General features: G+C 43.4%; 2 protein-coding genes across 2 annotated transcripts; one reads left to right on the forward strand and one right to left on the reverse strand.

Moving 5' to 3' along the window:
- The first annotated feature begins 1,768 nt into the window (after positions 1-1,768).
- On the forward strand, positions 1,769-8,944 carry LOC116519455 (isocitrate dehydrogenase [NAD] subunit alpha, mitochondrial). Its single transcript, XM_032233321.1, has 11 exons — positions 1,769-2,061; positions 3,615-3,677; positions 4,483-4,566; positions 4,750-4,864; positions 5,114-5,301; positions 5,507-5,640; positions 6,092-6,194; positions 6,281-6,345; positions 6,524-6,608; positions 6,702-6,854; positions 7,435-8,944. The coding sequence occupies exons 1-11, from the start codon at positions 2,035-2,037 to the stop codon at positions 7,516-7,518; spliced, it is 1,101 nt and encodes a 366-aa protein (XP_032089212.1). The 5' UTR covers positions 1,769-2,034; the 3' UTR covers positions 7,519-8,944.
- Positions 8,945-9,230: 286 nt separating this feature from the next.
- LOC116519456 (long-chain-fatty-acid--CoA ligase ACSBG1-like) lies at positions 9,231-25,407 on the reverse strand. The gene is made up of 12 exons (XM_032233322.1): positions 25,201-25,407; positions 24,397-24,485; positions 23,493-23,613; positions 22,908-22,988; positions 21,041-21,190; positions 18,667-18,843; positions 16,395-16,576; positions 14,863-15,093; positions 13,672-13,889; positions 11,358-11,497; positions 10,297-10,543; positions 9,231-10,105 (listed from the first exon to the last, which is right to left on the reverse strand). Exons 1-12 carry the CDS (start codon positions 25,330-25,332, stop codon positions 10,029-10,031), a joined length of 1,845 nt encoding a protein of 614 aa, XP_032089213.1. The 5' UTR covers positions 25,333-25,407; the 3' UTR covers positions 9,231-10,028.
- Positions 25,408-26,777: the final 1,370 nt, after the last annotated feature.

The raw sequence follows: 26,777 nt of genomic DNA on the forward strand, positions 1-26,777 counted from the left end.
GGTCATCTAGTCCAACCCCGCCAAGCCCGAGCAGGAGACCCTACAGCATTTCTGACAGATGGCAGTCCTGTCTCTTCTTGAAAGCCTCCGGGGATGAAGCTCCCACAACTTCTAAACAACAGAGTGATAACAGAGTTGGAAGAGGGAGCTTGGAGGTCATCTAGCCCAACCCCGCCAAGCCCGAGCAGGAGACCCTACGGCATTTCTGACAGATGGCAGTCCCGTCTCTTCTTGAAAGTCTCCGGGGATGAAGCTCCCACAACTTCTAAACAAGAGAGTGATAACAGAGTTGGAAGAGGGAGCTTGGAGGTCATCTAGTCCAAACCCCCCCCCAAGCCCGAGCAGGAGACCCTACAGCATTTCTGACAGATGACAGTCCAGCCTCTTCTTGAAAGCCTTCGGGGATGAATCCTCCCACAAGATAAATGTCCATGCTTCTCCTTGATCTGCCCACTGAGCAAAATAAGATCCATCTGTACTATAGAGAAGGGGAGCAGAGGATGAGAAGAACGGACAGCAAAATAACAGAGTGGGAAGGGAGCTTGGAGGTCGTCTAGTCCAACCCCTCTGCTCAGGCAGGAAACCTGTATCATTTCAGACAAACTCTTCTCCAATCTCTTCTTAAAAACGTCCAGTATTGGGGCACCCATAACTTCTTAAGAGTTTTTCTTCCATCAGAATAGAGCTGGAAGGGACCTTGGAGGTCTTCTAGTCCAACCCCCTGCTCAAGGAGCAGACTCTCTATGCCATTCCAGACAAGTGGCTGTCCAGCCTCTTCTTTAAAATCTTCGGTGTTGGAGCAACCACAACTTCTGAAGGAAAACCATTCCATTGGTTGATGGTTCTCTCTTGTCAGGAAATTTCTCCTTAGTTCTAGGTTGCTTCTCTCCTTTAATTAGTTAAGATTTAACTAATTAAATTTTAGGAAGGCAGTAGAAACGCCACTTGGGAATGTATTTACTTTGGGGGGGGTAATAGTCCTTTCAAAATGCAAATTACATTTGAAATCAAAGGCTACTTAATTCCTAGGTAAGCATGAAATCATTTTGTTACTTTTGTTGTAAACTACACTGCGTATTTCCCAAAGCCCCTGAAGGCCAGACAAGGAAGAATGGATGGAAACTGACCAAGGAGAGATTCAACCTGGAAATAAGGAGGAAATTTCTGATAAGTGAGATAGTGAACAATCAACCCACGGAACAGACGTTGCCTTCGGAAGTTGTGGGAGCTTCATCCCTGGAGGCTTTCAAGAAGAGACTGGACAGCCACTTGTCTGGAATGGCATAGAGAGTCTGCTCCTTGAGCAGGGGGTTGGACTAGAAGACCTCCAAGGTCCCTTCCAACTCTGTTATTCTTCTGTTATTCAAAAGTTGTGGGAGCTTCATCCCTGGAGACTTTCAAGAAGAGACTGGACTGCCATCTGTCCGAAATGGTGGAGGGTCTCCTGCTTGGGTGGAGGGTTGGACTAGATGACCTCCAAGGTCCCTTCCAACTCTGTTATTCTGTTATTCTTCAGTTATTCAAAAGTTGCGGGAGCTTCATCCCTGGAGACTTTCAAGAAGAGACTGGACTGCCTTCTGTCAGAAATGATATAGGGTCTCCTGCTTGGGTTAGACTAGATGACCTCCAAGGTCCCTTACAGCTCTATTCCACTCCATTCCGTTCCAATTCTGAATTCTATTCTATTCGCACATGGAGGGGACGAATTCAGGCCAGGTCACGTGGCAAGTTCTAGCCCTTTGCAGCCCCGCCCTCAACAGCTCTGGGTTGCCGCGCGGACCAATCAGGAAAGGCTCCTCCCCGGCCGCCGCGGAGGTGGGACGGGGCGTAGACTTCCTCGCCTCCCACCAATCCGTTGCCAGCCCGGGGTAGTCCGCCGGCGCCGATTGGCCGGCGCATCCCCATCGCAGCGCCGCCGGAGAGGCCGCGGCCGATTCTTTCCCTTCAGACCCGCGGCGTGACCGACAAGCCGGGGGGGGGGCGATCCGGCGAGGAAGTGAAAGGGTCGCCGCTGCCGCCTCCGCTCCCTTCGCCATGGCTACGTGTTCCTGGGTTCCGAAGGTGAGGCGGGCCCTGAGGGGTGACCTTGGCTTCCCCCTCAGCAGGACCCCCCGGGTGGCCCCTGGGAAGTCTCGCGAGAGTTGGATCGCCCCTCCCTTCCCGTGGTGGGGTGGGGGCATTCCGTGACTCCCTCTCGGGCGCCCTTTGACGGCTTCGCCCTTGGCGCCTCGCGGGGCCCCGGAGACCACAACTCCCGGCAGGCCTTTCGCTTGCTAGGCGCGCGGGGGCTGCTGGGAGCTGTAGTGCGGCAACTGCCTTGAAGCAAGCGCGGTCTGCGGCCCTCCCGAGGGGACCGAACCACAACTCCCGGCAGTCCCCGCGGCAGGCCGAGAGGTGGCTGGGAGTTGTAGGCCAGCACCCCTTGCAGCCAGGTGGGAGCCTCTGCCCTTCCTCTGGCCCTGCCTGCCTCTTATGGGAGGCTGATTCCCCAACACACACACACACACACACACCGCTGGCTGCCTCCTCACAACAACCCCGCGGGGTAGGCCAGGAGGAAGGGGAGGAGGACTGCTTGAAGGGTCCCCACTGGCTGCATTGAGATTGAGTGGCAGGTGTGACCCCCACTCTTTTGGGAAGGGATTACTGATATTCACGGGCTCATCGTTGTCTGCTGCCTGTTATTATTTATCCTGACTTATTTTATATCTATCTGTCTCTATCCATCCATCAGTTTATCTATCTGTCTGATAGACAAGATCATTGTCTGCCTATCTATCTCTATATCTAACTCTCATTATCCTGTCTGTCTGTATATCTAACTAAATATCTGTCTATCTATCTCTATCATTATCTGTCTATCATCTATCTATCTCCTCTCTCTTTTATCTATCTATCATCTATCTATAACTATCATTATCCATCTGTCTATCTATCTATCATCTTTCTGTCTATCATTATCTTTCTATCTATATCTAATTATCTATCTATCTATATGCTCTCTCTCTTCTATCTATCTATCTCCTCTCTCTTCTATCTATCTATCATCTATCTATAACTATCATTATCCGTCTGTCTATCTATCTATCATTATCTTTCTGTCTATCATTATCTTTCTATCTATCTAATTATCTATCTATATCCTCTCTCTCTTCTATCTATCTATCATCTATCTATCTATAACTATCATTATCCATCTGTCTGTCTGTCTATCATTATCTGTCTGTCTATCTATCTATATCTATCTAATTATCTATCTATCTATCTATCTATCCACTCATCCTATCCATCTATCCATCTATCCAATCTATCTATCTACAACCAACTAGCACATAAGACATTTATAAGCTAAGGAGGACAAGACAATCCCGCTGATGATGTTACCTAGTCAGGCAATGAAACGTTCAGAAACTAAATTGGAGTGACAGGGAGGGATATCTCTGCCCTCTTCAGTTTGATTGGTTTTCTGGCTAATTGCAAACCCCTCTGCTTGGTTCTGCAATTGAGCTGATTTGTTTAGTGAGTTGTATTTATGTTGGTTTAAAACTCAGTGCTGATTTAATACAGAAGTCTGGCTGCTAAAATTAACTATATTCTTATTTTCGTTGCTGTAGGTCTTTCGTATTCTTGGGGGGTTCAGAATTCAGAAACAGGTGACCAGAAATTTTGCAAGTAATGTGAGTATACTAGTCTAGTTGTTGCCCTTTTATTAAAAAAAAAAATCCTTTACTAGAGGATTGTAAAATACCAAAATAAGACTTTGCTGGCTGTGGGATTCAAGATGTCTTAAAGTTGCCAAATTTGAAAAAAAAACCACTGGTTTAAAACAGTGGAGAGTGGAAGGAAAAGAGGTTACTTCTGTTTCCTGTGCCATGTGGAAAATGTGTAGAAAATAAATTCTATTTAACGGGGTGAGTGCTAGGGGCGTACAAAGCATCACAAAACTGCTAAATCCTCCTGTAAGAATTGCAGGATATTCTGTTCCAAACTCAAAATGCTCAAAATCATCCAGTTTGAGGCAGCTATTTGGCATTCAAGATTGGCATTCAAATAGGGATTTGCCCTTGATGGTTCCCAGAGTAGTGGATTGGAATGGCTGGCATGAACAGATTTGTATCACAAAACTTGCTAGGTTTTCTCCATAATCAGATCAGTCTTTTTACTTCATCGTTTACAGCAGCCCCCCTTTAAAACAAAGAAAGTGAACTCCTTTACATAATAATGTGGATCATTTCACGTTGCAAGGATGATGTCTGAATTCTGTATCCATAAAAAGGTAGCGGGACAGGGAAGCCCCCCGCAAAAAATGAAAGCTGTGATCCTCTCATTGAGTAACGCAGAATTAAAAAAAAATGTACAGAAATTACAGGGCATCATTTGAAGTCCAAATAATCTCCAGGGGTTTTTTTTCTTTCTTGAAACTATCTTTAAGCATAACATCTGATAGATGAGGGTTTATTTTATTTTTATTTTTTTTCCTAGCCTCAGACGGTAACGTTGATCCCAGGAGATGGTATTGGGCCTGAAATCTCTGCTGCTGTGGCGAAGATTTTTGAAGCTGCTAAGGTAAACTCGGCCACGGGTGGCTTCATGGGTTCCCTTATCCCTCCTGCCTTTATTCCTTTGGCAGAAATTTCCAGCTTGAGGCTCTGCTGGGTTGTTGGTTTTTTAAGTTGCAATTTAATTGTCTGGTTCTGAGGACAATAATGAGGGTGGTTGATAATGCAAAGAAAATAAAAATGTGTTTAGGTCCCTGTTCAGTTTGAAGAAAGAAACGTGACTGCCATCCAAGGACCGGGAGGGAAGTGGATGATACCCCAAGATGCCAAAGATTCTATGGACAAGAACAAAATAGGATTAAAAGGTACTTGGATGGAAAGGAAGAAACTATTAAGTTTTGCTGCAGTTCTGGATATAAGCCCGTGCTTGAATTCCTCTACAATAACGGTTGGATATACGCCAAGAAGGTCCCATATCCTGTGGCTTTTTTAAATCACATTTTAGTGTGGGTGTAGGGGGGGAAAAATGTTGCTTGCTTCACCGCCGGTTTTCTAAATGTTGTGTTGCCAGTGAGGACTTCCACACACCTCTTGTGCCTCTGCCTCTTCTCCAGGCCCTTTGAAAACTCCCATCGCTGCTGGCCACCCATCCATGAATTTGCTGCTCCGTAAAACCTTTGACCTGTATGCCAATGTCCGTCCTTGCGTGTCCATCGAGGGCTACAAGACCCCTTACACGGATGTGGACATCGTCACCATACGAGAGAACACGGAAGGCGAATACAGCGGCATCGAGCACGTGGTGCGTGGTTTGAGTGGGCTTTAACTCCAGCCGTCCCATACGCCCAGATTCAGCAGGCTGCTCGAATTTAACACAAGAACTGAAAAGAAATTAACTTTTAACTCACCGCTTAATTTGGTTTTTCCAAGCTTTTCATAATCTCCCCTTCCCCCCCACCTTTTTTTTTTTTTTTTTGCTACTCGCTTAACCTTTGCGTGTCTTTCAGATTGTGGATGGCGTTGTGCAGAGCATTAAACTCATCACCGAGGACGCTAGCAAGCGAATTGCTGACTTTGCTTTCGAATATGCCAGGAATAATCAGAGGAGCAAAGTTACGGCTGTGCACAAAGCTAATATTATGTAGGTGGTGATAGAAATGACTCCAAGCCTTCCCGGTTCTTATTCCAGTTTTCAGAATCCTAACTGCTTTTTTTTTTTTAACCATGTTAAATTTAATTTTATTTAATTTCTTTTTAACTTTTGTGTTATGTGTTTCTTTTAATGTTGTACGCTGCCCTGAGTCCTTGGGAGAAGGGCGGCATATAAATCGAATAAACCTAAACCTAAAAAAAAAAAACCACATTGTCAGAGAAAGAGAGGTTGTATATTGGAGGCATATTTTTTGGCAGGCAGATGTTATTCAATTTGAGACTCAATCCCTCTTCTCCGCTTTTCCAAATTAACTCGCTCAAAGGAAGCTTTTATAATTGCTTAGCTACAAGTGATTGATGGCTACTTGTAAATAATCATTTCAAAAAAACCCGTTTGTACGTCTGGACCTCCAACTTGTGTTGCTTTTCCTTGCGTGCAGGAGAATGTCCGATGGCCTCTTTCTGAGAAAATGCAGAGAAGCGGCGGAAAACTGTAAAGATATTAAGTTTAACGAAATGTACCTTGACACCGTGTGTCTGAATGTGAGTATATCATGTGTGGTGAGTCGTTTAAGGGGCCACCGTTCTGCTTACGTTAAAAACAACCGTTACCTGTCTTTCTCCTCCAGATGGTGCAGGATCCATCTCGGTTTGATGTCCTCGTCATGCCAAATTTGTATGGGGACATCCTTAGGCAAGTAGCGTTTGGGTCAATTGTGGTCCCTGTGGGTGGAAGATGCGTCCACCGCTTCTACTTCCAAACGGACTCCTGTGGTGCGACCTGATTTTGCTTCCCTGCTTCTCAAATATCTTCCACTGCAAAGGCTAATTGCCCTTTCTCCATTCTTTGTGTGGTGTGTTTTTCTTTTCAGTGATCTGTGCGCGGGCTTGATCGGGGGTCTTGGTGTGACTCCCAGTGGGAATATCGGTGCTAACGGAGTTGCAATCTTTGAGTCGGTAAGGGGCCTCGGACCCAGCTCGTTAGACTGGCCTTTGGTGGGTGGGTGGGTAGCGATGGGTCAGTGGGGTGAGGATGCTTTCTCTTCGCAGGTTCACGGGACAGCTCCGGATATTGCCGGGAAAGACTTGGCCAACCCAACGGCGCTTCTCTTGAGTGCCGTCATGATGCTGCGTCACATGGGAATGCACGACTTCGCCATGAAAATAGAAACGGCTTGCTTCGACACCATCAAAGACCAGAAGGTAGGTCTTGGCTAAGGTTCGCCAAACTGAGGTGACTTTGGGAAGGTCACGCATTCTGGGACTGAATGTCTGTTTATTTAGGTTTCAGGCCTTCCGTGCCTAAAATCCCAGCACTTTTCCCAAAATGAGTTAGGCATTGGTTAGGCCAGGAGTGGGCCAACTATAGCAACTTTGTGATCAGTGGATTTCAACTCCCAGAATTCCTGAGCCAGGAATTCTGGCTGGCTCAGGAATTCTGGGAGTTGGAAGTCCACAGGTCGTAAAGTCACCATAATTGGACTGTGATGATGGTTTTATCACCCTTTGCTATTTTTACTGTATAAATGATGCAGTTAGCACTATCAATTAAGGTGACAAGATGCCAAAAGTTGCACCTCATACCAGACTCAAAGCAGGAACCACACATTAAATCTGTCTTTCGGTACAAATCTTATAAAACGGAAGCTTTCTTTGTGTGTGTGACCTATAAATTTGATGGTAGAAAAATTAGATCAGGTAGCCTATTCAGTTTCCCCGTTCATAAATGATCTTAAGATCCATGTACAATTTGCAAAATTTCATCTCCCTTTCCCAATTTTAGGTCTTGACCAAAGATTTAGGAGGCAACGCCAAATGTTCGGAGTTCACCGCCGAGATCTGCCGCAGAGTGAGAGCCATGGAATAGAAGTCTTCCCCTGAGTCCTCCTGGTTTCAATCCCTCCCGAAAGGATGCTGTTATTTATTACACGTCACGTCCATTTCCATTGCTTGAAATGATAACATTGTTAGCTACCCTTACATTTCAGACCCTTCCACTTTCCAGAAACACTCCAAAACTTGAAGTATTTTTTTTTTCTCTCCCCAGCAGTAAAAAGACACTCCTCAAGCTGTTCTTAAGCAGCTTCCTGGCCTTAAAAATAGCACAAAATTAAAAACAAAAAATTCCTTTGGAAATAGAATTATTTTTTCATTACTCACTCCTGGAAGCTGCCCTTCCAAAGCATCAAGACTTGAAACGGGGGGCATTTCAAACTCGTGTACATTAAAATGTCAAATATCCAGATTTTAAGGGCAGAAGGAATATCATTCAGCAGTAAAAACTAACATGTTATCCTGTTACAGCTTCAGTATATATTTTTTTTTTAACACATCATCCCTTGCTCTAGCGTTTTCCAGCGCGGATCTATTCTATCAATTGCCTTTGTCTGCTGCTGATTATGAAGGGAATGCTAATGCTTTTTAAAAAAAATAATATATTTATCTCGGTGAATATCAAATATATATATTTTGGGGTTAGAATGTATCTGCAGGCCATTCGTATCGTGCTTGGAGTTTATAGAGCTTTGGGTTATATTTCAGTGCGCTGCTCTGCAATGAACTGAGTTCAAGGCACTACAGTAAAAAAAAAAAAAAAAAAGAAACCAGAAATGTACTCCGTGTGAGGTGGGGCGGTGTGGAGGACGCTGACGGTTGCTTGATTCGTTTTTGTTCCAGGTGACGTGAGCAAACACAAAATGCATGCTAAGGTGGGAGTTTTCTCCTGTTGCAAGAGGGATCAACGCATGAAATGTCCTTGAAGGGGAATCTGCCTTTGTCTCGTGGGAACAGATGATGGTGGAGGAATTGCAGAGATGCTGGGTACCAAAGCATCGATATTTCTGCTGCTAGCACTTCCACTCCTTAAAAAGATGGAACCTTTCTCTCTTTTCCTTGGAAATTCTTGGAAGTCCCGTTGGCCTTTTACTTACCGAGTCCACTATCCTGCGAACCTTTAAAACAGGAGTGGTCCAACCTTGGCATCTTTAAGACTTGTGGATTTCAATTCCCAGAGAGCCATGCTGGCTGGGGAATTTGGGGAGTTGGAAGTCCGCAAGTCTTAAAAGGTGCCAAGACTGGACCACCTCTATTTTCGAATGTCTTGCATTGATTCCCCGCCCAGTTTCTGTGGCACATTCCCGTTAAGTTTCCAAATTGGAGGTACGAGTTACGGCAGGACCACCAATCCAAACAGGACTGCCAACCTCCAGCTTGGTAGGGAATTTTGAGAGTGGGTTGTGTGTGATATACATTCCCATTGAAATCAGACCAGCAAGAACTGCTTGCGTTGCTACCAAGAATTCCGTTCGATATTTTTAACGGTCAGAAAAGTATCCGTGAGAGGCAGCCAGCTTTATCCTGTGTGTGATTCTGTGCGGTATTTAATGCAGTCACTTTCATATCTTGGTATGGGGCTCAAAACCTGGGAAACGTATCTTTTCCTGGGTCAGAATGTGTGTTTTGGGTTTTTTTTGCAGCTGTCTGTAATAAATGAAAGTGGGGGGCCTGCCATTGGATGCATAACGAGAGGAAAATAAAAGACTTTACAAAGAAATCTCTTGCTTTTTTGTGTTCTTTTAATAAGAAGTGAGGCTTCAAATGCTCCCACAATCTATTTTTGCATCTCCCTCTTTTATCTCTGCAAGATCTCAGACTGATTCTAGAAAGGACATTAAGTTTAAGCATTGGGGTTACAAACAAGCTTCGTCATGAATCATAGAAAGCCTTCAGATTTCTCAATGGAAACTACTAAGGCTGGAGGAAAAAAGAATCTGGAACCGTGGAAAAGTCTTTAGTTGAATAAAATAATCTATTTAGAGCCATGTGGAATATGGCAGTATAAAAAGCTTGTAATAAACACAACAGCACCATCTGAACCAATTATCATAGCTCATTGCAGAGTTTTACGAGTACATTTGGGGGTACTTCTAAATTTTTTAAGACAAACTTTGCTTTACAAAATACTTTTTATCTTTTGACATATGTTCTCTCCCCCCGCCCTCCTTGAGCTGGCTTAAAAATGACCTTTATCCATTCGATTGAATAGTTCCTGTGGAATTCAGAATAAATCAAAATACAGTTTGCCTTAGAAGTATTTTCAAGGGACAGCTTAATTCATCATTCTAGCCCATATAACTGCAATAGAATAAAAGCCTATGTTAACTGAAATGTATTTGGGAGTTCCGATTCGGTTTTTTTCTGGTTGCTAAATTGAAAATAAGATGGAGAAGCCGCAAGAGTATTATCGATGCTTTCCGCCCAAAATTGCAAAAACGATTTCATACCTTTTCCAGTGTAATGTTTGCATGGGAACAGTTAATGCTTTACAAAAGAAACTTGCAAGATTTCTCCTCCTGACCGAGCGAAGGCGACTCGACTTCAATCCTTGTAAAAAGCTTCGATTTCGTTCTGGTACTTCTCGACCACCGCATGCCGCTTTAATTTCATCGATGGACCTAAAGTGGGGAGGGGATTGGTCATTAGTAGGTGTCCTTGAGGGACGAATTGAAGGGAAACGATAGGTGGGCTGGTAGATTTCGTGCAGTTTTGGTGAGTTTATTCCCTTGCTTCAAAAACCCGTCACCTTCCAAAATCCTCTAAGCTCAGAAGGGAAAAATGCCCTCTGCACAATTCACTGTAAACTCACCAAATTCTCCCCCGGAAATAGAGAAATCTTTTCCTAAAATCGCCCACTTCTGGATGCGCTGAGGGTTGCTGGCGGAGCGCCTGTTGACGCGGTCTATGCCATCTTGCACAGCCCGGTAAATGGCGCGGTCTCTGCTCTGCACAATCTCGGACACCCGTGTGGCTTTGCTGCCGGCTTTTTGGCAAAAGTCTCTGGCTTCCTGGGTCAGGCAGTCGGTGGGTTCCGATGTATCGGGATCCACTGAAGACTAATAATAACAACAACAGAATTACGCGTGACTGCTGTGGCCCACCAGCGGAGCTGGCCGCAGATTCAGACCGTGAGGAGGTTGGGGAGGAAGATGGGCCAGTCCTGGAGTCTGGGGAAGGCTCTGTGTCGGAGGCAGAGAAAGGGGACCAGGGCAATATGACAGTTGTCAGCTGCCTTCGGAGTCGGAGATAAGTGAGGCAGATGAACAGCTGGAGCCTGTTCCCAGTGTGCGGATGTGCAGAGCTGCCAGATGAAGGGAGCAGCTAAAGAACAGGGGTCGACTTGGGAGTAAAGCCACAGGTGGACGGTGAATGGCCCCTCCCAGAGGAAATAAAAGAGGAGCGAAAGGGGAATGGAGTTTGCAGGAGACAATTAGTTCACTTAATTGGTTCGTGACTCTCCGAGACTCCTTGCCAAGTTTTGCAGCTCTCCAAGCCAGATAAGGTCTATGACTTTAAATCCTCCCTGGAAAGACTTTGCTGGATGTGAATGTGCAGAATTCACAGTCAATTAATAAAAGGGGTTTTTTTTGCTGGGGAAAGGAGTTTGCTTCACGCTCTTGGGAAGCCTCGGTCAGAACAGTAACCCTTTTAACCATGTCAAAGGAAAATCGAGTGGCCGCACAAAACCCAAGCTTGGATGGGTTGAGTGTTGGGTGACTCTAGTCCAGTTAGCTGGACGTTGTGTAGATCTGAAAGGGGGTGAAATTGGTCTTCTCATCAAGGCATCCAAGGAAAAGGCCCAAATTTCAAATATGCAGCTGAGTATCGGTCAGTCAATTTTAAAAAAAAAACCCTGTTTGCAACATGTACCTTTAAAGTCAGCAGCATAGACAGGAACTTCTTCCGGTCACCAATCAACACAGCATTGCTAATAAGCGGCAGCTCCTTCCTGACAGCTTCTTCCAAGGGAATTGGAGGGATATTCTCACCCCCAGCTGTAATAATCAGCTCTGAGAAATACAGAACATCAACAGCTCAACTCAAAAATACATCTCATCGTCATCCTGGGCTTCAATCCGTGGCGGGGAAGATGGACTAGCATCCTTGAAAATGCTTCTCTGTAGCCCCATTGGCATGTTCAGTAAAATCTCAGTGGAATGAATTAGTGCAGGGGGTATCCTCTTCTTCCACCTTACCCCCCCACCCCACCCCACCCCCGGCCAAATGTCCATTCAAATCGCAAATGACGTCAACCAAACCGCGGTATCATTTGAATCGATCAATGCGCTAGGCAACTTACAGGAATGAACGCAAATGACTACATTTCGTCCACATCAAAGCTGTACAAAGATGTACAATGATTGAAAAGAAATGTGAAAATTAAATCCAAATGCCTGAACCTACCTGGAAACACAAAAATATTGGACAAAAATTTGGAAATGGGTGCAAGAAATTACAGGAGAACAGATAAAATACAAGCCCAAAATCTTTCTGCTAAGAACAATCAAAGGGAAATATACAAAGAAAATTAAGTACATATTAACACATCTGCTAACTACAGCTAGAATAGCATTTGCCCAATGCTGGAAACAAAGTAATACCGCCTCGGATGAATTAGTGATAAAAAAAAAACTTTGGATTGTGCAGAAATGGACAAATTAACACTGAAATTAAAAGATAAAGAAGAGTCGGAATATTATGAAATTTGGAACAATTGTTATTTATGGCTGCAAAACAAGAATAAAACTAATTAAGCCAAAAAAACAGTATATAAATATATAGAGAACTGTGTATAAAGGTGTGCAAATATAGAAGCGAAATATTATATACATGTACAGGTATGATGACACAACAATGTTGATGTAATGACTGTAAGGTGTTGTAGAAGGGGGGGAAAAATCTGCTAATTAAACCTGGCTATTTTGGATGCAACAGACTTCCACCCAGATGGGAAATTGATCCGTGCAAATTCTAAGCCGCCCATTAAACTGAAAGTTTGCTATGTTCTCATATGGCATCGTGCAGAATCTCTTGCCCATCCTATGTACAAGAAACAGTCAAATCCAGCTCAAACAATATCATCTACTTCAGCAAAGGCTATCCTGAACTTCAGGAAGTACCATGTAGGCCCTGCTGCTAATTGTCTGATTTAGTTGAAACTTAACCATTCAGAATCTGTCCAAGAGATCAATTGTTCCGGGCCTCAAGGAATGCCGGGAGATTCTTGGGAAATGTCTGCACGATGGCCGAAAGAGGGCAGCCTCCATCAATAATGGAGCTTGAAATTTGATACTGAAGTACGAAACAAAAAAAATGTGGAAGAGAAAACTTATTTTTATGTAAAGATAAAGTTGGGATCGCTGGAATGCCACCCCGAGAATCTACTAGAGAAAGAAAATAAGTAAGGGCAACAACGGAAAGGAGAGAGGAAGAGGAGGGAAAAGAAGAGAGGGTAAAGCAGAGGAAGTTAAGGGAGGGGATGAAAGTGTAGGAGAGAGGTAAGAAGGGAGAAGAGAGGAGTGGGGGAAAGGGAAGGGAAGAAGGAAAGAGGAAGGAGAGGAGGAAAGGAGAAGGAAGGTTGAGAAGACAGAAGGAGTAGGGCTGTTGCAAAACAAGATGGAGATACGGGATGGCAAGAAAGTGACCCCAACTGTGTTTTCTATATTTGTAAGAAGAGTGTGACGAACGTCAATATTTAATAGATATATGTCAATAGTATTTACAAGAATGTATATTTGTGAATATGTCTGAAATGAAAAAAGAAAACTTTATAAAAAATTAATTTGGTTCTGAAGTACTGGGTAGAACAGCGGTTCTCAACCTGTGGGTCGGGACCCCTTTGGGGGTTGAACGACCCTTTCACAGGGGTCGCCTAAGACCATCGGAAAATTGCAAAATTACAGTTATGAGGTAGCAACGAAAATAATTTTATGGTTGGGGTTCACCACAAGATGAGGAACTGTATTGAAGGGTCGCGGCATAAGGAAGGTTGAGAACCACTGGGGTCGAAGCACCTGAGTATTTAACAGCCTGGGCAGCTGAAAGGAAGTGAACGAGGGCAAGGCAATCTCCAGATGTTTGAGACTAAAAGCTCCAACCACTCTGGCCAGTGGGGAAGAAGTATGGAAGCTGTGGTCTCCAAACATCTGGAGGGCTTCACAACGCGCGGCAAAGAAGGCATCACCTTTAATTCTTCCGGTGACGTAAACGAATCCATCCTGGTCCATCTTTCCAAGATCTCCCGAATGCAACCAGCCATCCTGGTCAATCACTTCCCTGGTCTTCTCCTCCATGTTCAAATAGCCCATGAAGACGTTCCGTCCCCAAAAGCAAATCTCCCCGTTGCCATCCTCGTCTTGGTTGACTATCTTAACGTGGCAGCCTGGCACAACCTTGCCACAGCTGGAAGGAAAAGGACAGCAGAAACAAGAGTGTGTCAAGGATGACCAGACCCACGCAACCTTAGACAGTCTTTTTTAAAATAAAATAAAAAATCCAATTGTACATTTGCTTATTTTTTTAAAATATCGGAGCTCTGGCACTCAACAGCTTCCAGATGCATCACGAAAATATCTAATACTCCTAAGAGGAAATGGTTATAGAAATATGGGGAAGCAGGTCTGCCTTTTTCTCCAATGTTACCTCTGAGCAGTGTTTGTCACCCTTGGCAACACAAAGAGGTGTGGGGAATTCTGGGAGTTGAAGCTCACATCTCTTCGCGTTGCTGAGGATAGCAATAGCAATAGCAGTTAGACTTATATACCGCTTCATAGGGCTTTCAGCCCTCTCTAAGCGGTTTACAGAGTCAGCATATATTGCCCCCAACAACAATCCGGGTCCTCATTTCACCCACCTCGGAAGGATGGAAGGCTGAGTCAACCTTGAGCCGGTGAGATTTGAACAGCCGAACTGCAGAATTGCAGTCAGCTAAAGTAGCCTGCAGTGCTGCACTCTAACCACTGCGCCACCTCGGCTCTTATAACACCGCTCTTGAGTCTCCAAAGAATTCCAAATATCGTATGGGTTTTCCACAGTGGGCTTAACAGAGTCACTAAATGAAACCAATGCTTTTATTTGCCAGTTTATGAAGCACAAATAAACTCCATCATCGTGACAACTAAGTTTAATACGCTGTAAAAAAAGGCAGTCTTTAATTGCAGGAGTCGGAGGTAAAGGACCGAAATCTTACGGGGCAACCACAATTTTCTGTGAAGCTACATTTCACACCCACACCCAGGGATGGCAGGGAAAACACCACAAATCCCATTCTCCCTCCCTTATCTTTGCAGATGGCCCCTAGCCATCACCCCCTGCAAGCTAAACTTCCCAAAGTTTCTTTTTGGGGGTTGCTAAGGAGAATGGGCCGGATCTTTACCTGTGAAGTCGATACATGTGTGGCCCAGAGATGCAAAAAGGACCGGAAGTTTCGCTCATCCCATACCCTTCATAAATAGGGATGTTCAGGCCAAGGAAGAAGTGGGAGACTTCCACGGGGAGAGGGGCAGCTCCGGAGAAATGCTTCTGGCACTTGGAAAGGCCCAGGGCCCAGCGGATCTTCGCCAGGATCAGAGAGTCCACCAGCCCCATCCAGAAGGGCTTGGAGTCCCTACAAAGAGGCAAAAAGGGTAGGGGGGGTGGAGGTGAGATTGGGAGGAGCCGAGGGTCCCTTTGTCAATAGGAGGAAGAACAGCTTCTACCCCAGAGCAATAACTATATTGAATTCTACTGCACAGTGCAACATGAATGCAACATCGGGGGTTTTCAATACGATCGTAGAGAATGTGAGGGATGTGTCTTTTCATTTAATTTGGGTGCAATGTCAATAAACTAAACTAATTTCATTGGCATCCTTCAGTCTCCAAAGACGATGGTTCCGTGCTCTGGAAAAAGGTCCTAACGCAGCATCTGGTGTGGCTAAAAATGCCAATTCGGGAGCGGCAATCCCTTCCACACTGAGGGCAGATCCATTCTGTCCCCTGCTCAGCCCCCAGATTTCGCTGGTTCCGGGACGGCCTCTTTGCCTCGGCCTGCCGAACAAGCGTCTCTTCGAGTTGGAGAAGGCCATGCTGCGTCTTTAGCCCCCAAGCTGAACGGCCAGAGGTCAAGGTTTCCCAGCTGTTAGCAATAGCAATAGCAGCTAGACTTATATACCGCTTCATAGGGCTTCCAGCCCTCTCTAAGCGGTTTACAGAGTCAGCATATCGCCCCCAACAACAATCCGGGTCCTCCTTTTACCCACCTCGGAAGGATGGAAGGCTGAGTCAACCTTGAGCCGGTGAGATTTGAACAGCCGAACTGCAGAACTGCAGTCAGCTGAAGTAGCCTGCAGTGCTGCATTTAACCACTGCGCCACCTCGGCTCTTAATGTTAATGTCCATTCCCTTGGCCTTTCGATCCCCCTTGTGGAAAACCAACCCAACCCAACCAGTCTCGAGTTTTGGAGTGGTCCAAAACAATCCCATTCATGCAAACCTGGATGTTGTTTCAGGAATACATTCGCCAGCCGGACAACCACTGTATGTGGCCTATCTGATCCTCCAAGACGAGGACACTGAACGGGCCCGAGAAAATAAAGTGGCTTGCAAGAGGCTGTTATGGGATGCCACGAAGCTTTGCAAGCTATCCTGCACAAATTTTGGGGATGGCAAAGATTTGCAGCTGCTCTGGAAACTTTCAGAACATCTAAGGAAGGTGTTGCTTCAATGAAGGCAGAGTTTTAAGATGAGTGGACTTGGCTGGGGAAGACGCCTGGGGGCGGGGGGTGGGATGTCTGAGAGGAAGTCCTCTCATCTTAAAGCATCTGAGGTTGGGAAACACAGAATGAGGGATTTATTTTTGCTCTGTTTGTGGTCTGTAAATAGGTAATCCTTTCCCCCCCGCCCAAAACAGGTCCCTGTGGGTACCCACCTATTTGAGCAGCTCAGGTTTTGTTCCAAAGTGGCCGACATGGCCCAAGAAAGCATCTTCCTCTTCAACAAGCTGGTCTGAGAAGAAACCTCCTTGATCTTCTCCATCATCTTCTCCCACACGCGGGGCACTCCCATTTGGGAAGTGGGCAGAGCTTCTCTGAGGGCCTCAACCAAGCTTCCCTGCGAAGGCCAAAAAGAGGGGAGGTTGGGAGCCAAGAGACCAGGGGTGCCCACTCCGTGCCAACTCCCTGGTCAACAGGTCAGACTAGAGGATCTTGCCTTCACGGGGGCTCTTTGTTAAATTGTGGAACCAGGAGATGAAGGAGTCACAGCCACTGCCTCCCTTGGCTTTAAAAGGGGGTTGGATAGGAGGGGCATCATTTTGTAGCTACCCCATATTTCCCCAAAAGCATTCCCTTTAGGCACTGGTCAGCAAATGTCACAAAGAGAGCCCTTTTAAACTCTAAAAATATATCACCTCCCTACGAGACCTACTCTTAATCTTCAGAGTACTTTAATCCACCTCTAAAGCAACAAACAGCACCCAGGAACTACCAACAGTCAACAACAGGACATTCCCGTCAACACAGATAGGGCAAGATACTTGCATATAAAGAGGAAAGCAAAACTCACTCCCTTCAAGCGCTGATGATGTTACCTAGACGGGTAATGAAATATCTGCAAGGAAACAACCAAGCTCAGGGAGCACCAAGGATTCCCCCTCCTCCTCCTCGTCTCCCTTATAACGCTGATATTGTTACCTAGTTGGATCATGAAACATCCGCAAGAATGTTCTTGCTCAGAGAGCACTAGCCGTATTCTATTCTATTCTAATTCTACTCTACATTCTATTGTTCTGTTCTATTCTATCCTATCCTATTCTATTCTGCATTTTATTCCTATTCCTAGTCTATTCTGATCTGTTCTATTCTATATCATTCTATTCTATTCTTATTCTAGTCTACATTCTATTCTATTCTATTCTACTCTATCCTACCCTACTCTACTCTATTCTATTCTAATTCTATTCTACATTCTATTGTTCTGTTCTATTCTATTCTATCCTATCCTATCCTATCCTGCATTCTATTCCTATTCCTAGTCTATTCTGGTCTGTTCTATTCTATATCATTCTATTCTATTCTTATTCTACTCTACTCTATCCTACCCTACTCTACCCTACTCTATTATATTATATTCTAATTCTATTCTAATTCTATTCTACATTCTATTGTTCTGTTCTATTCTATTCTATCCTATCCTATCCTATCCTGCATTCTATTCCTATTCCTAGTCTATTCTGGTCTGTTCTATTCTATATCATTCTATTCTATTCTTATTCTAGTCTACATTCTATTCTATTCTACTCTACTCTATCCTACCCTACCCTACTCTACCCTACTCTATTCTAATTCTATTCTAATTCTATTCTAATTCTATTCTACATTCTATTGTTCTGTTCTATTCTATTCTATCCTATCCTATCCTATCCTATTCTGCATTCTATTCCTATTCCTAGTCTATTCTGGTCTGTTCTATTCTATATCATTCTATTCTATTCTTATTCTAGTCTACATTCTATTCTATTCTAATTCTATTCTAATTCTATTCTAATTCTATTCTAATTCTATTCTAATTCTATTCTAATTCTATTCTACATTCTATTGTTCTGTTCTATTCTATCCTATCCTATCCTATTCTATCTGCATTCTATTCCTATTCCTAGTCTATTCTGGTCTGTTCTATTCTATATCATTCTATTCCCATTCTTATTCTAGTCTACATTCTATTCTATTCTAATTCTATTCTAATTCTATTCTAATTCTATTCTAATTCTATTCTAATTCTATTCTAATTCTATTCTACATTCTATTGTTCTGTTCTATTCTATCCTATCCTATCCTATCCTATTCTATTCTGCATTCTATTCCTATTCCTAGTCTATTCTGGTCTGTTCTATTCTATATCATTCTATTCCCATTCTTATTCTAGTCTACATTCTATTCGATTCTATTCTATTCTACCCTACCCTACTCTATTCTATTCTTCTATTGGTAATTAATCTTACCACGATTGGGACTGGTTAATTAAAATTGCTGAAAGGATTAATCAGGTTATCGCCTATGAAGTACGTCCACCCTCTTTTCCCCTTATTGTTTCTCTAGAAGGATATCTCATCCTATCGTTCTGAAAAGTCCAGAGTGCATCTTACGGGAGATGCACGGAACTATATGGGAAAGAAACTCGGCCCCCAAACCCCGCCGAGAGACCTTCAAGGCATCCGGTTGTGCGAAATAAACCTCTTCGCCCCACTTGATCCCAGTCCAGAGGTCATACATCTGACCAGCAATGTGGCTCAGTGGCAGGTAACTGACAATCTTCTCCTGCTGGATTTCGGCTGGTTGCATGTCTCCTGCTTGACTGGCGTGGGCAGAGGTCCAGGTAATCTGCCCAGGTTTAAGAAAGAAATGGCAAAGAATTAAAGTCCTGAGCCAAGGATCTGGGGGGGGGGGGGGTGTTTTTTGTTTGCTGTGGCCCAAGGTCATGTGATTTCTCCCTTTGCAACCTTCTGGCAAGCAAAGTCAATGGGGAGGCCAGATTCACTTAACAACCGGGTTATCAACTGTGGTGATTCGCTTAACGACTGTGGCAAGGAAGTTCATAAAATGGGGCAAAGCTCACTTAACCACAGAAATGTGGGACTCAATTGCAGTTGTAAGTTCGAGGACTATCTGTATTGGGTCATTTCTGCATTTTTTGGTATTTCCTCTCCTACTTGAGTAACGTGACTTTGCTGTTGAAATTAGACGTAGTTTTAACGTTGTTGGGGTGCTTATTGCGACTTTATAAGTGCTGAGAGAGCCGTGAGATAGCAGGGGGAGAGAGATCAACTTAGTAAATAATACTGTCTCCACCGCGTCCAAATATGCTCTTCTGCGTCATCCAAGCAGCATCAAGGTGGCCAAATCCTCGGGCAGAATCTGATCACCGTTTAGAGCAGGTCATCTTTTAATAAAAGGGGCCTCGGTGCCTAGTGAGGGCCAGCAGATGCTTTCCACAATGAGGGAGACAATAAAAATAGCTTTCCTGCACATGGAAATCAGGAATAGCCGGGCCGAGCAAGCTAGATTTGCACAGAGAAGGAGGCATTTCAGGTCTCCAACTTCAACTCTGTTATCCATGAATAGGTTTCTTTGGAGAAGATCAACAAGAAGAGAAAACCAATATTCTCTTCTATCGGTAAAAATCAACTTTATGGCCCTGTGAACCATCTCCAGAGGTTGTGGGGGATCCATCCATGGGGGTTTTAAGATGTGACTGGATGGCCATTTGTCTGGAAATGTATAGGGTCTCCTGCTTGAGCAGGGGTTGGATTAGAAGACCTCCAAGGTCCCTTCCAAAACCCTGTTATTCTGTAAAACAGTCTTCCCCAGCCTTGGCAACTTGTGGGTTTCAACTCCCAGAATTTCCCAGCCAGCGCATAGTTAAGACTTAAAGTTTGTTTGTTTGTTTTATTAGTTTTGTATGCCACCCACTCCCAAAGGACTCCGGGCGGCTCACAATAAAACAGGGAAAGGGGAATAAATAAGACAATACAAAAAAATTTAAAAATGCACAACATTCACAATTGAAGCGGGCCTGGATATTTCAACAGCCCCCCAGCCTGTCGGAACAGCCAGGACTTGGTAGCTTTACGGAAGGCCGGGAGGGTGGTAAGGGTGCGGATCTCCACGGGGAGCTCGTTCCAGAGGGCCGGAGCAGCAACAGAGAAGGCTCTCCCCCGGGGGATCGCCAGCCGACATTGGCTGGCAGATGGAACCCGGAGAAGGCCAAGCCTGTGCGATCGAATCGGTCTTTGGGAGGTAATTGGCAGGAGGCGGTCTCTCAGGTACCCAGGTCCGAAGTTGCCAAGGGTGGAGATCCTTGCTTAAAAGACATATCTTCCACTGGGCACAACTGCGGAACTTCCCTCCACTGCCAACTTGAAGTGGTCTCCAGCCTTCCTTGAGACTGCCAAAAACTCTGTGGCACAATTTTCTCTGTGCCCAGGGCCAATCTCTCTTCTGCCGTGGTTGTCTCGCTTCCCAGCCCCCTGACCTCTTTCCAAGGTGATTGGAATCCTTTGCAGCGTTGGAATAAAAGAGAAAACATGGTTTATGCCAGTTCAGCCAAGGACAGAGTAATCTCTTTCACTCCCAAGCTGGCAAAAAGACCAGGCAGTTGGCAGGACACATTTGAGCCCTGGCTAGAGACAAGTAGAAATATGGCCCTTTGTTGTGTTATACTAAAAATGCACTTGTCTGTGTTATCCTGACTGTAAATCTCTACTATTTCTTTTTTTACTTCCAGAAGAAATATGAACTTTGTTCTACATTTTTTTAGATATTTCGGCATTTAGATCTGGTGTTGTTGTTTTTTTTAGATTACTAAAAAAAATAGATTTTTTTTGTAGATTACTATCTAGATTTTAATCATCGTATTTCAGGCCTTGAGGGGATTATTAATAAATCTTCAATGCAAAAATCGATCACGTAATACAGTTATCATTGTATTCTTGCATTATTTTTGGCAGTGAGGTTTAATTTTTGTTTCTAATTTCTTATTGTTAGCATTTACTGACATGGACCCAGCTAAAATACCTACATTGTCGTGGCTCAGCATGACCCCTTTGGGCTTCCCTGTTGTTCCAGAGGTGTATATCAGGACACAACATTGGTTTGCCTCTTGGGAGTTGATGATGTCATCAAGTCGTCCATCCGAAATTTCGTTTCCCAACTCCATGAATTCATCCATCTAGGGAACAGAGAGGAAGGTCCCTAAGATACCCAGGTCTTCGTCATAATATATCTGTTAATCTTCCTGCATTTATTTTAGCCAATCTTGGGTATCTTTCGTGCATTAAAGGCTTTTGCAATACACCAATATACAATTTTGATATGGCCATGCAATGCATATGCTCGCTCCAAAGTAAATCCATTGAATTTCCATTGTGGTTCTGAGTTGGGCTCAGGAAACAAAACCCCTGTTTATTTTATGTGGGATGCATGTAGTCTGTCAAATAAGTTGCTAAATTAATACCATTTGGAGGGAAAACAGCACTAGATTTTTGTAGTGGGAGGATTGTAAGTTCAATTATTGTCTCCCCACCTTCCTAATTTTACATCCTGGACTACTAACTGGTCTTTTTGGTTTTACATTCTTTTTAAAATGTGGTCTTTGAGGGCATAAATGTCCTTCTTTTTACATCCAACGACAATTTTAAAAAAAACACGGACATTGAGAAAATTAGAGATACAATGGGGAAGAACTAAAGGATTCTTGATAGGTCTCCAAAGGACTGGTCCTATCCTTGAACAAGTAAAGAGTCTAAATCTAAGGATGTTTTACTGGTCTAATTGCTGGGACAAGAGAGCAGCTACAGAACATATAATTTCACACATTGACTTATGAACCATGTGAAGAAGGCTCCTGTGAATCTCCATCCATGGAGAGTTTTAGAACGGAAAGCTAAAACATCTACAGAATTGGAAATCTGACGCTGACGCATGAGCTGGCCAAGAAACAGCACCCAGGCAACCGGGATCACATCCATTAACACTTCAAAGAAGGACGGTGTCAGTTTGGTCAGGATGACGAAGTGTGAAGTGTCAACAAGTCTGGGGAGAAATCCTTTCGCCATTACTACCATACGGTCCTTCCAAAGGGCAGGGAAGGACACCCTTACATGTTGGGAACAGAGACCATCATTTCCTAGCCAATAAACTGTGCTTGAGGTTTAACCATCTTCACGTTTCATAATTCATAAGAGCACCTCTTGATGTCTTTTAGCAAGCTAAAGTCTGTGGGATTAGTTAGCTTGGTGACTTAGTTTTACTACTGTTGCTAAATTGGTCTCAAGTTTTCGCTGATTAATCTGAGATAACGCCTTTATTAAGTCTGTAGTTTTGTTCACATGTGTGGGAAAGTATTATTTTAAAGGCTGAGGATGCACAGTATATAGCACAGGTATCCAACCTTGGCAAGTTTGTAGACTTCAGCTCCCAGAGTTCTCCAGCCAGAATGGCTGTCTGGGGAATCTTGGAAGATGAATTCTGGGAGTTGAAGTCCACAGGTCTTAAAGTTGTCATGGTGTAATAGGGTGTATGATATAGGGTGTTTCTTCTGGTTTTTAGAATTCCAGATATCTTTAATTGTATCAACCAGGTTCATGTCATTCTTAGTAAGATGTATGAACCTATTTTCTAAAGGCAGGTTTTAAACCTAGCTGTACGTTTGAATCTGCCAATTGTGGCTTATTTAACAAACTATGGCTAAGCACTATGCATCGGCTCAACCAGACACTCCCCAGATTTTTTTCCCCCTTTTCTGTCTTGCTGAAGTATTAATATTTCCTCTTGCAACTGTTTTTTACTATTTACAGAAATCCTAGCAATGGGAAGGAAGAATGGAATGAAAACTAACGAGGCAACTAAAATGGATGAATTACTTGATTTAGCATAAATTTACATACCATATACAAATTGGGATGTTTCTCAGACACACGATCTTTATACATCACGACAGCTTTTAAGTATGGTAAACGATCCCAGATCTGTGTAAAGTTTGAGATTTTTTTTTTAAGTCTTTGTATTTTTATTATGGATAATACTAGAACAAAAAAAATTAACATTCCAACTCAACTGAAAAGAAATCAGACAGACAAACATGAATTGTAATGAATTGTAAAGCTTGCTTAAATGGATGTAACATTTAAGCCATAAAACTCAATTGACTAACCACAATGCCTGACTTCACCTGACACCTTAAGACAAAAGTAAACAAACCAGCTTAGTGACATGCAAATCTGGGTTTGTTTTTCAACTGAGTACAGCCCAGGGTAACCCTTCACAGCCAATTTTACTGGATCTCAAAATAAGCTTTACATCTGTAATATGAGCTGCTCTAAGCTGACATTGATTAGAACAGCAAAATGTGGGACACAAATCTTAACAAATAAATGGAAGCCCAGCAAATAAATTCTCAAATAAATAGAGGTAAATAAAGTCAAGCTGACATTCTCAAACGGGGGTGTAAATTCTATCAGCAGGTTCCTTACCTGCATTATCTTGTCCAACTGCTTCTGGTTTTCCACCACCACAATATTAGCTCTGGAGTCATCAGCAATATAATGACAAGCCTCTGGAGAATTGGTGGTGTAGATCCCAGACACAATGCCACTGTTGTTGAGTGAAAATAACAATTTCTTTTTAATGACAAGCATGCCATATCATACAAGTGGGTTAATATTTCCTAGGGCTTATGACAATTATAGGAGAACAATGGATTTTTTTTAAAATTAGGCTCCAACTGATCTTGGCTGATCTCAAAAGCAGGACTGCAACTCGTTGGTGTTTGGATGGGAAACTAGCCAGAAATGCTAGACTATAATCTAAACCAGTGTTTCGCAACCTTGGTCGAGAAGAAGTGTGGACTCCAACTCTCCAAGTCCAGAAAGAATGTGTAGACTTCAACTCCCCTCTGTCAGTTGGCTGGGGAATTCTGGGAGTTGAAGCTCACACATCTTCAAGTAGTCAAGTAGTTGAGAAACCCAGATCTAGACTAAGAGGTGTGGGAAGTTATCATCCAGCCCTCTCCCAGAAAAATGAAATATCCTAGGAAATATTGGGTTAAAAAGAGGTTAAAAAGAAATCAGTGGGAATTTGCTTATGAAAACTTGATGGACAATTCCATATAAGCATCAAGACTTGTCTGCAGTTTGCAGATTTTTTTTTTCCACTCATCCTTTGCATTTAATGCAGCTTGCTTGGGATAAATACCCAATGGCTTGTAACCTGTTGATCTCGGGACCTGCTGGTACCCCTCCAGCTCTCCCCACCTGAAGCTGGCCAAGAAGGGGGCTTCAGCTAAACCATCAGCTACCTCAGCCCATCTTCCCTGGCCAGTTTATTTGTGTCGCATTTTCCTCTGTAAATCCCTAACGGGGACGTTTCCAACCTTACCCAGCAAATACAGCTCCTACTGCCAAAATGAACCACTCTGTAGAATTAAAACCCAGAATCGCAACACTGTGGAATCGTTCAAGGCCGAGCTTGAGGGGGGAAAAAAAGGAACAATACAGTCAACATTGTTGGAAAGAAAGAGGAAGTCTTCCCCGCACCCCCCAGATGTGAACTTTGCTAATTTCTCCCCCCTCCTCCCCTTTCTCATTTAGCTTGGCATGCATAATTTCTAGGTCATTTAGCACCGAATCCTTATCCCACGCCAACTTTCTGGCTGTTTCTCTGATTTTAGCTGCTGTTGTTGCTTTTCCCAACCCTTTGCGATTATCTTGCTGTTTGAACAATACTTGCCTCACTTAGTCAAAATAAAAAGAAGAACATTGGTGGCTGTCTTCACTTATCAAATCAGCTGTGGCTTCATGAGGACGGGAAGGACCAAATTATCAGGGCTTGAATATCTTTGCAGTTGCTCAAAAGGCAGTCGGCCCACAATTTGCAAAATAGGAGGAGGAGGAGGAGGAGGAGGAGAAAAAGGAGAGGAAGGAGAAAAACAGAAAAGTGGTATATGCCAAAAGTTTGTTAGGTCAGAGGCTGCCACAGGATTCCTGCTGAAGTATTATTCTTTATAAGAAATGTTGCAAAAATGCAACAGTTTAGATCATTCTGAATAATAAAGATAAAATTTCACGCATACGGGCACTCACTTAAATAAGTCTCAGTCATCCCAAAGACTACGCAGTGGGTATTGGGTATTTATTTTGTACAATGAAAATGAAGGCTACACTATAAAAACCCAAAGTTTACCTTCAGGAAGCTCTTGGCTGCTTTCCGAGAGAGGCGGTAATACTCCGCAAAAGTAATTTTTTCCCATTTCCCCTCCTTTTTGCTGGCTAACGCGTTGAGGGACTTGTATTTCTCTAGAGAGTCTAGGAACATCTGGTGAATTGTTATTGGCGCTTGTGAGCAGGTGGGGTCCCTTCGCAGCTTTACCTGCCCGTCCGCTGATGTGGTCCAGAGAAGAGCTAGGAAACAAGAGCAGATTATTCAGTGACAGTATCTGGAGATGGAAAAAAAACCCTCTAAAGTCTAGCTGTGTTGGCTCTTCTTTTTCCATTGGGACCAAATAGGTATTTGTGAGGAAGATAAAAGACGGCATTTTTCTGGATTTCCTCTTTCCTTTACAACTTGTTTTCTTTCAATCTTTCTATATCATAATCCTACAGCCAGGAGGATTTTGATTTTACTGATTTATAGAAGAGAGCAGGAGCTAATAAACGAGAATATTCGTAGTTCAAGGTCGTAGTTCAAGGTCTCCCTGAGCTTGGTTGTTTTTTCTGTAGATGTTGAATTACCCAACTAAGTAACATCACCAGTGCTAGAAGGAAATGCAAGATCCCCATTCACTTCTGGCACTGATGATGTTACCTAGTTTGGTAATGAAACGTCTGCAAGGAAAACAACCAGGTTTAGAGCACTAAGGGAGCCTTTGCAATATGCAAGGTAGAAAGAAACTCATGAATCATTGTCCCAAAAGTAGATTCCATTCCATCTTCTGTCTGCTTCAATGTATCACAAATAAACCAATTCAAATTCATCCCGATATTCACTTACCTGAATCTTTTTCCAGACTCATTCCAGAATCTTTTCAGACGCTCTGGGCTTCTGACAAATTTCTGTGGAAGGAAGGAGATTTTAAAACTCCCTTTAAAATTCCAGTGGCTAATAGCTTGCAGAGGTTCAGAGTTCTCAGAAGACAAATCGCAAGGGGCAATATTTTTATCTAAAGCAGGCTAGAAACATAGAACAATATTCTCTCAAGCAAGTTCTATAGATAAAACATTTTAGCACCTCAGCATCTACTCTCTTTTTTCACAAGGGAATTTATTCTTTGCAAACAAAAGAATATTTTTTAAAAATCTATTTTTTTCCCCAATAGCAAGTATTACAACTCTGTATCTTTTTTGGAACGTCGTTTCCTTTCCAAAAAAAAAGCTGCACTTATTCTCTATTTCAGAATCCAGCTTCCCTCCCACCCCCGCCCTGCCCCTGTTTCAGCCCAACTTTTCCTACTTTTATAGAAAACACATTCATGCATTCCTATATTTTAGCCCATTGAATTATTTTATGTTCAATTTGTCAAAAGACAACTCAAAAAGTTGCCATTCAAGAAGGACAAAACTTTCTTGCTGCCCCAGTTAAACGCAACCAAAGAAAATGTGGGTCAAAACTTTTCCCAAGTCTTTTGAATTTTTTTTCTTCCAAAAAGCTATTATTGGTTTGATGTGTTACAGTCCTGACATCCTTATTTCTAAACAAGCACCTGTACAATGCAGCCTCCATCTTTCAAGAAAGAAAAGCAATTTCCCAGGCATTATTTTACC

Source organism: Thamnophis elegans, chromosome 16 (genome assembly GCF_009769535.1).
Source record: "Thamnophis elegans isolate rThaEle1 chromosome 16, rThaEle1.pri, whole genome shotgun sequence".
Taxonomy (NCBI): Eukaryota; Metazoa; Chordata; class Lepidosauria; order Squamata; family Colubridae; genus Thamnophis; species Thamnophis elegans.